This window comes from Colobus angolensis, unplaced genomic scaffold, assembly GCF_000951035.1.
Source record: "Colobus angolensis palliatus isolate OR3802 unplaced genomic scaffold, Cang.pa_1.0 Scaffold305, whole genome shotgun sequence".
Taxonomy (NCBI): Eukaryota; Metazoa; Chordata; class Mammalia; order Primates; family Cercopithecidae; genus Colobus; species Colobus angolensis.
This window is the reverse complement of record NW_012116322.1, coordinates 254328-262568: the sequence shown is the minus strand read 5'-3', so window position 1 is coordinate 262568 and position 8241 is coordinate 254328. Positions and strand designations below refer to the sequence as shown.

Sequence of the window (8241 nt, the reverse complement as noted above, 5' to 3'; positions counted from 1 at the left end):
AACACAAAGGGATTTTCAGGCCAGGTGCCTCAATCTCAGCACTTTGGGAGTCTCGGGCAGGAGAATCCCTTGAGCTCAAGAGTTTAAGAACAACCTAGGCAACATGGCAAGACCCTGTCTCTATAAAAATTTTAAAAAATTAGCTGGGCATGGTGGCACATGCCTGTAGTCCCAGCTACTCAGAGGGCCGAGGCAGGAAGACTGCTTGAGCCCAGGAGTTTGAGGCTGCAGTGAGCCAGGACTGTGCCACTGCACATCAGCCTGGGCAACAGAGTGAGACCCTCTCTCTAGGGGAAAAATAAATAAATAAATAAAAGGCAGGGGGAGGGCAGGATTTTCAAGGATCATTCTGGCCACATGTGATTTCTGCCTCACCTGTGTCTTAGAACTTGACCAAGGCTACAAGTACCACACACATCACTGCTCACAGGGTACGTATGATTAGCCTCATCTTACAGACAAAGTGAGGCACAGAGGCTGAGTGACTTTCCCAGGGTCACAAGAACAGCGAATGACAAGAGCAGTACAAGCAGACAAGCCAGGATCTGTCGGACAACAAAGCCTGGACTCCGTCCACCTTGCGGCTGTTCCACCTTCCCACTAACCCCCATCCGACTAGTGAGGTCCAGGACTTGCCTTTTCTGGTAACAGCTTCCACTAGAGGCAACTTGTCAAAAGCAAAGAACAGAAACAGGAAGATGCCAGATCCTGACCATGCAGGAGATGGTTGGAACCCTCGCTGAGGCCCCGAAGGAAAGGGAACTACTGTTTAGAAAGAAAGAAAATATATAGATATATATATTTTTTTACTGCAAATGTTCACATTTCCAGTTTAAGTCATTACAAAAGGATCCCCCAAAACTTGGTTTATCTAATGCGAAAGAATGGTATAACTTACAAAAAATAAATATATGTGTTTTCACCTAAAAGAAAGATGCTCTCTGGGTTTGAAGTCGGCGATGTAATTCTTAGTAAGTATGAGTCCTGGGGCAGCCATCAGCTCTGGCTGCTTTCTGGATTTCACTTTGGGCTCCAACGGAGATACATTAAAGAACAGGCTTTAAAAGATGCTGCTTCTCCGTTTTCTTCCAGGAATACAGAGACCAAAATGGTCAAACACAGGGTGAGCTCCTATTTCCTGGGAATGTGACTTCTCAGCCCAACACTTCTCTTCCCAAGAAGTTCAAGTTTTGAGACAGTTTTTCTCCCTGGAACAGTACTTAAAAAAAAAAAAAAATCACCGATATTCAAAGATGGGTTCTTTCCGTGTCCTGGAAGAGCATCAATAACTAAACGTCAAGTTCTCCACAATGCTGCCCCCCTCCGGGGGGCTAACCGGATGCCAAGGGAGAGAATTAAAATCTAAAAAAAAGGAGAGGACTCAAGGGGACGTTTTTTGGTACCCATTGGTAATACTTGGGAGGTACTTCGTGTTCTTTACTGTGAAAGCTTCATAACCATGAGCAGGTACCATGAGAGGGAAAGCAAAGAGGCGGTAAGAAAAAAGAAGAAAAGCAATCAACACTGTAAGCAACCAACAGTGCTTCGGGCAAGGCCCCTAACACGTTTCCTGCTAGGACTGGTCAGCAGCCTTCCAGCGGGCTGCTCACTCTCCATCTCTATTTCTAGACAATGTCAAATTCCCATGAGGCCATCTCCTTAATATTTACCCCGCATCAATCATGGTGGGAACAGTAATAACGGCGCTGATTGTTCTTACAATGTTGAGCAAAAGAAAAAAGCAAGGGAAAGCCTGGAGTGGGAGTGAGTGGGGAGGGGAACCCCAGGTGGAACGTTGGCCCTACGAGACAATCCCCTGGCCCTGCAGTTCCAGGTCCAGGTTATCCGTTAGTCCAACCAGGTCCCTTCCAAGAGGACAGGCTTGGGAGTGCAGAGGCTGCCTCTGGCCTGAAGCAAGAACTGGTAGAGCTGGCGCTGGGATGCTGGTTCCCAGCTTCTGAGTGCCTGGAAGACCAGATGTTGGTAAGAGGACCATCCAGGGCCCTGGGACACTGCCAAGGGGAGGGAATGATTTTCTCCAGGCCCCTCAACCTCAAAACTGCAGCCCCAAGGAAATGAAGCATCCCGGGTGGACCCAGACAAGGATGTTAGAGGTGATGGAAGCCAGAGGCATCTCAAAGACTTGCAGTCCATAGACTTCGGCTGGAGAGATCCGAGGCAGCTGGCTGGATTTGGTCACTAGGATCTTCTATACAACCAATTCCTTCAGAAGTCTGGCTGCCAAAACTCGGCTGCGGGAAGCACCAGGAACACACTTGTATTCCCGGGGGCATGAGGCTGTGTGTGTGTCTCAGGGCACCAGGGGCAAGGGCGAGCATGTTTTGGGCAGCTCGCCTCTCTGTGTCTCTCCCGTGTCTTCACGGCCAGTTCCAGGCAGGGGACTGGATGGCGGTGGCTGCTGCTTTGAGTATGTTTTGGTTGTCTGGGTTTGGTTTTTACTTTTTGGTTTCAGTGTGGGAGGCTTGGTTTCCCAGGGGTACTGACTCCTGCCTGGGCACTGGCACGTAGGCCCTGCAGTTCGGACCAGATATGCCAGCTCTGCGGCTCACACCAGGCCGGCGTCTTTGGCCATATTGTAGAAGAGACCTCTCTGCTGCAGGAGGTCTGACGGGGCGCCGTACTCCTGGACTTCTCCTTTGTCCAAGACGATCACTCTGTAGGGGGAGGGGATACAGACATGAGAGGAAGGAGAGGGGTGAGCACCTCATGCCCCTGGGACAAGTGACCTGGGCAAGTTACTGCTTTGGGTCAGGTCCCTAACACTTTCTGCTAGGACTGGTCAGTAGCCTTCCAGCTGGTTGCTCACCCTCCATCTCTATTTCTAGTCAATGTCAAATTCCCATGAGGCCACCTCCTTCATATCTACCCCACATCAATCAGTGGTGGGAACAGTATTAACAGTGTTGACTGTTCACATTCACTGTTCCATTACATTCAGAGTAAAATAAAAAGATCTTACCATAGTCTACAATAAGGATTGGCAACATTTTTCTGAAAAAGGCCAGACAGCAAATACTTGAGGCTCTGCAGGCCATATGGTTTGTTACAACTATGCATCTCTGCTGTATTTATAGTGTGAAAGCTGCCACAGACAACAAGAAAATGAACAGATGTGGCTGTGTGCCAATAAAACTTTATTCATAAAAACAGGCCAGGGGCCAGATCTATGGCCTGTGGGCCATAGTTGGCTGACCCCTAATATTTTAGGTTCTGTAAGATTTGACACTGCCCACTTCTGTCCTCATTTCTATGCCCTATATTTCAAAAGCACCAACTCAGTATCTGTCACTTAGTAGGTGGTACTCAGTGAACTAGAAACATCATGTCAGCTGGGTGCAGAGACTCACGCCTGTAATCCCAGCACTTTGGAAGGCTGAGGCAGGAGGATCGCTTGAGGCCACAGTGCGCTGTGATCCCAACACTGCACTCCAGCCTAGGCGACAGGGTGAGACCCTATCTCAAAAATAAATAAATAAAATAGAAACTCACGTCACTCCCCTGCTTAAAACTTTCCAATGGCTTTATAGGGCTCTTAGAATAAGTTCCAAGCTTCTCACCGTGCTTACATGCTGCTCTAAGATCTAGCCCCTGCCTGCGTTTCTGGCCTCATCTCCTACCCCCGTCCCCTCAATTCCAGCCTCTAGGTACAACGGCCTCCTCATGAAGCACATTCATTCAGTTTTACATTCGGCTGTACTGGCTGCCTAGAATGTTCTTCCTTTAGATCAAAGGTTGGCAAACTGCAGCTTGCAGGCCAAATCTGACCCCCTGCCTGTTTTTATGAATAAAGTTTTATTGGAACACAGCCATGCTCATTCATTTGTGTACTATGACTGCGCTCATAAGGCAACACTGGAGTCAAGTGGCCGAGAGGCCGTGTGGCCCGCAAAGCTCAAACTACCCCAGCCCTTAAGAACAAGGTTGCAGACGCTGTCCCAGATCTCCTCACAGCTGACTCCCTTTCATTGTTCAGGTCTCAGCTAAAATGTCACCTCCTCAGAGGTGACCCGAGCAAAACTCAAAACACCCGAAGATCCTGGCACTACGGCCGCATTGTGACTTCTGTGATCCCCGGCACTGATGCCTGCGGAGGCGGCTTTCTCCACACAAAATGCTAAAATTTCTATTTTATGACTGTGTTGGTATAAATAGAAACAAGGTTGGATTATATTCTTTTTTTTCTTTTTTGAGATGGAGTCTCACTCTGTTGCCCAGGCTGGAGTGCAGTGGCACAATCTCAGCTCACTGCAACCTCCACCTCCCAGGTTAGAGCAATTCTCCTTCCTCAGCATCCCAAGTACCTGGGATTACAGGCATGCACCACCACACTCGGTTAATTTTTGTATTTTTAATGTTGACAGGGTCTCACCATGGTGGCCAGACTGTTCTCAAACTGTCGACCTCAGGTGATCTACTCGCCTTGGCCTCCCAAAGTGCTGGGATTACAGGCGTGAGCCACCGCACCTGGCCTGCTTCTGATTTTTTAAAAAATAAAACCTTTTTTGTGGGCCCCAGGCACTGGGCCTACAGTGCTCGATGTAAACAATGGCCCTGCCTGGCACTTGCTATCCCGTCTCCTCAGCAAGTGTCCTTCCCAGCACTTGCTGCCCTCTGGAATCCTGTTGGTTTGTTGCTCTGTATATTTTCTCTCCTCTGTCTAATAAGCTACTTGGTCCTAGAGGCAGGGACCTTGTCTGATAGCAGCCTACAGAGTCCCCAGTATCTGGGAACATGGCAGGTGCGCTATGCAGATACAATGACAGAACGAATGACTGGATGATGTCAGAAATACCTGGTACCACTGGGCACAGTGGTTCACGCCTGTAATCCCAGCACTTTGGGAGGCTGAGGCAGGCAGATCGCCTGAGGTCAGGAGTTCAAGACCAGCCTGGCCAACATGGCAAAACCCTGTCACTACTAAAAATACAAAAATCAGACAGGCATGGTGGCACATGCCTGTAGTCCCAGCTATCAGGAGGCTGAGGCAGGAGAACTGCTTGAACCCCACAGGCGGAGGTTGCAGTGAGCCAAGATCGCGCCTCCGTACTCCAGCCTGGGAGATGGAGTGAGATTCTGTCTCAAAAAAAAAAAAGAAAAAAAGAAATACCTGGTACCATCCAGGATGAAGAGAGGATCCACCCACTGGGGCAGTCACTAGGGATAAGGACAGTGTTGAATGAATGAATGAATGAATGAGCCAGTGAGTAAGGCAAACTCTGAAAGCCTAGAGGCCACTGTGCCAGGGGCATCACCTTGTGTAGTCCATGATGGTGTTCAGCCGGTGGGCGATGGTGAGGACGGTACAGCCCTCAAACTGTGTCCGGATGGTGGACTGGATGAGGTCGTCCGTTTCTAGGTCCACAGCTGCCGTGGCCTCATCCAACACAAGGATCTTCGTCTTCCTCAGCAGGGCCCGGGCCAGGCACACAAGCTGGCGCTGCCCAACACTTGACCGAAAGAAAAAGACCAGGACACAGTGTTAGATCAAACCACCCCTGACTCTGAACCTAGGCCCAGGCTGAGATGTGAAAGGAGACGCTCGATGTTGCTCGACCAGGAAAGCACGTCCGCTCCCAACATCTGTGTCTGCAGCAGACATCACTAATCAATCAGAGCACATCTCCTATTCAGCAAGATGTAGGTTCAGAATCATTCTCAAAACAGTGGCTCACACCTACAATCCCAGCACTTTGGGAGGCCGAGGTGGCAGGATAGCTTGAAGCCAGGAATTTGAGACCAGCCTGGGCAACAAAGTAAGACCCCCATCTCTCCTAAAAACAAAAATAAACAAATAAGCTGGGTGTAGTGGCATGCTCCTGTAGTCCCAGTTACTCAGGAGACTGAGGCAGGATTGTTTGAGTCCAGGAGTAGGAGGCTGAGATCAATCCACTGTACTCCAGCCTAGGCAAAAAAAAAAAAAAAAAAGTCGGGCACAGTGGCTCACACCTATAATCCCAGCACATTGGGAGGCTAAGGTGGGCGGATCACTTAACACCAGGAGTTCGAGACAGCCTGGCCAATGTGGTGATACCCCATCTCACTAAAAATGCAAAAATTAACTGGGTGTGGTGGCAGGCACCTGTCATCCCAGTTACTTGGGAGGCAGAGGCAGGACAACTGCTTGAGCCTGGGGGCAGAGGTTGCACCACTGCACTCCAGCCTGGGTGACACAGTGAGACTCCCTGTCTCAGAAAAAAAAAAAAAAAGGGCTAATATCCATGCATCCCTATCCAACTGTGGGGCCATGACAGGTGGCTTTGGACTCAGACATGTACCTTGCTTTGGCCAATGGGACACTGGCAAACATAACACCAGCCAAAAGAATACTGTCAGATGCACATGGGTGCTTGCACGCTCTTGTGCCCCTGCCATGGCCATGACATGCCAAACTGGTCTGCTGGAATGAGGGATGCATGGAGTATACCCTTCTTGCCCCACCTGAGGCCAACAGCCAGCTGACCCTGAGATCAGCCAACAGCCAGCTGACCCCCAGACATGCATGTGAGCCCAGCCAAGATCAGCAGAGTCACCTGGCTGACTGCCCTCGTATAGGAGCAATGATCATTGCTTTATACTCGAACGAGACTGAGGCTTTATGGTTGGTTGTCATGGAGACGGATAACAGAACCAGAAGCAGGCACTAGCAAACACCACCAGAGCGGGACCCCAGAGGTTCTGCTGGTGTGCCAGGCATTAATGCTTTAGTCGCCAGGTCATGGACAGAGCTCCAGGATCCTGGTAGCAGGACCAAGACAGCTGGGGTAATGCATGGGGACTTGAGGGCTCAGAGCAGTGCCAGTGACCAGCTGGTACAGAAGCCTTTCCAGAGCTTAACAATGGACAGCCACTCTCAACCGAATGGAGCTGGTGTGTATAAAGGGAAATGTACTGGCCATCCTGGTTATTCTACCTCATGGTACAAAGAGCCTGCATTAAGACCTATTTTACAGATACAGAAACTGAGGCTCCAAGAGGTGAAGAGACAAACGGTTTATCTGCGGCACAGCTGGGATTCAAATCCAGGTCTGACACAGACCTGGACAGAATCTGCAAACGCCCCTACCGAGGTGGCACCTAGGACACCTTATCTGGTATCTCCCCGTTCACCCCCGCCTACCTGAGGTTCTCCCCGCCTTCTGCACACTCGTGGTCCAGCTTGTCAGGAAGGGCTGACACGAAGCCCTTCAGGTGGGCCAGCTCCAGGGACGTCCAGACCTCTTCGTCCGAGTACTGGCTGAACGGGTCCAGGTTCATGCGGAGGGAACCCGAAAACAAAACAGGGTCCTGTCCAGAGAGAAGAGAGTGGACGGCATGTGATGCTTATGTCACGCTGACATGCATGGAGACGAGGTGAGGCTGAAGGACCTCTGGCCAGGATTGCTGAAGGTGGGGTGTCAGAGCTCCTTGGAATCACTATTTCTGCAGATGCTAATAATGGAGAAAAAGGCCAGGTACAGTGGTTCACGTCTGTAATCCCAGCACTTTGAGAGGCTGAGGCGAGCAGATCACTTGAGGTCAGGAGTTCAAGACCAGCCTGACCAACAGGGCGAAACCCTGTCTCTACTAAAAATACAAAAATGAGCTGGGCGTGGTGGTGCACACCTGCAGTCCCAGCTACTCGGGAGGCTGAGGCAGGAGAATCACTTGAACCTGGGAGACGGAGGTTACAGTGAGCCAAGATCATGCCACTGCACTCCAGCCTGGGTGACAGAGCGAGACTCTGTCTCAAAAACAAAACAAAACAAAATTCCTTAATGATGGAAACATTTAAAAAGTCTGGAAAATCTGAGTTTGGCAGAATAAAAGATTTCCTTTCCATACAACTTCCTAGAGCCTTCAATATGCAAGTGGGTTGAGAACCTCCCGAAATGAGATACAGCACAGGTGATTCCTAACATGAAGTCCCGTGGATTCTCCCGTCCTCCAACTCCAAAAGAGAATCTTGTAAGAAACATTAGGGAAGATTACACTAAAAGGCAACATATTAAGAAATCCACCTGTGGGGATTGGTCTAGAAAATCCTTATTTCAGCCAGGCATGTTGGCTCATCCCAGCACTACGGGAGGCCGAGGCAGGCAGATCACTTGAGGTCAGGAGATTGAGACCAGCCTAGGTAACACGGTGAAACCCTGTCTCTACCAAAAATACAAAAACTAGCCAGGCGTGGTGGTGCGCACCTGTAATCCCAGCTACTTGGGAGGCTGAGGCAGGAGAATCGCT

The 8241-nt window shown here is 49.9% G+C and overlaps 1 protein-coding gene across 1 annotated transcript in view; it reads right to left on the bottom strand.

The window, feature by feature from the left end:
• Positions 1–781: 781 nt before the first annotated feature.
• Positions 782–8241, bottom strand: part of LOC105517674 (multidrug resistance-associated protein 1) — a 32930-nt gene continuing 25470 nt past the window's right edge. Inside the window, exons 7-9 of the mRNA XM_011950289.1 lie at positions 7139–7305; positions 5274–5468; positions 782–2675 (exon numbers count right to left, since the gene is read on the bottom strand). Of these exons, the coding sequence (XP_011805679.1) occupies positions 2567–2675; positions 5274–5468; positions 7139–7305 (471 nt within the window). The 3' untranslated portion in view covers positions 782–2566. The remainder of the gene's footprint in view (positions 2676–5273; positions 5469–7138; positions 7306–8241) is intronic.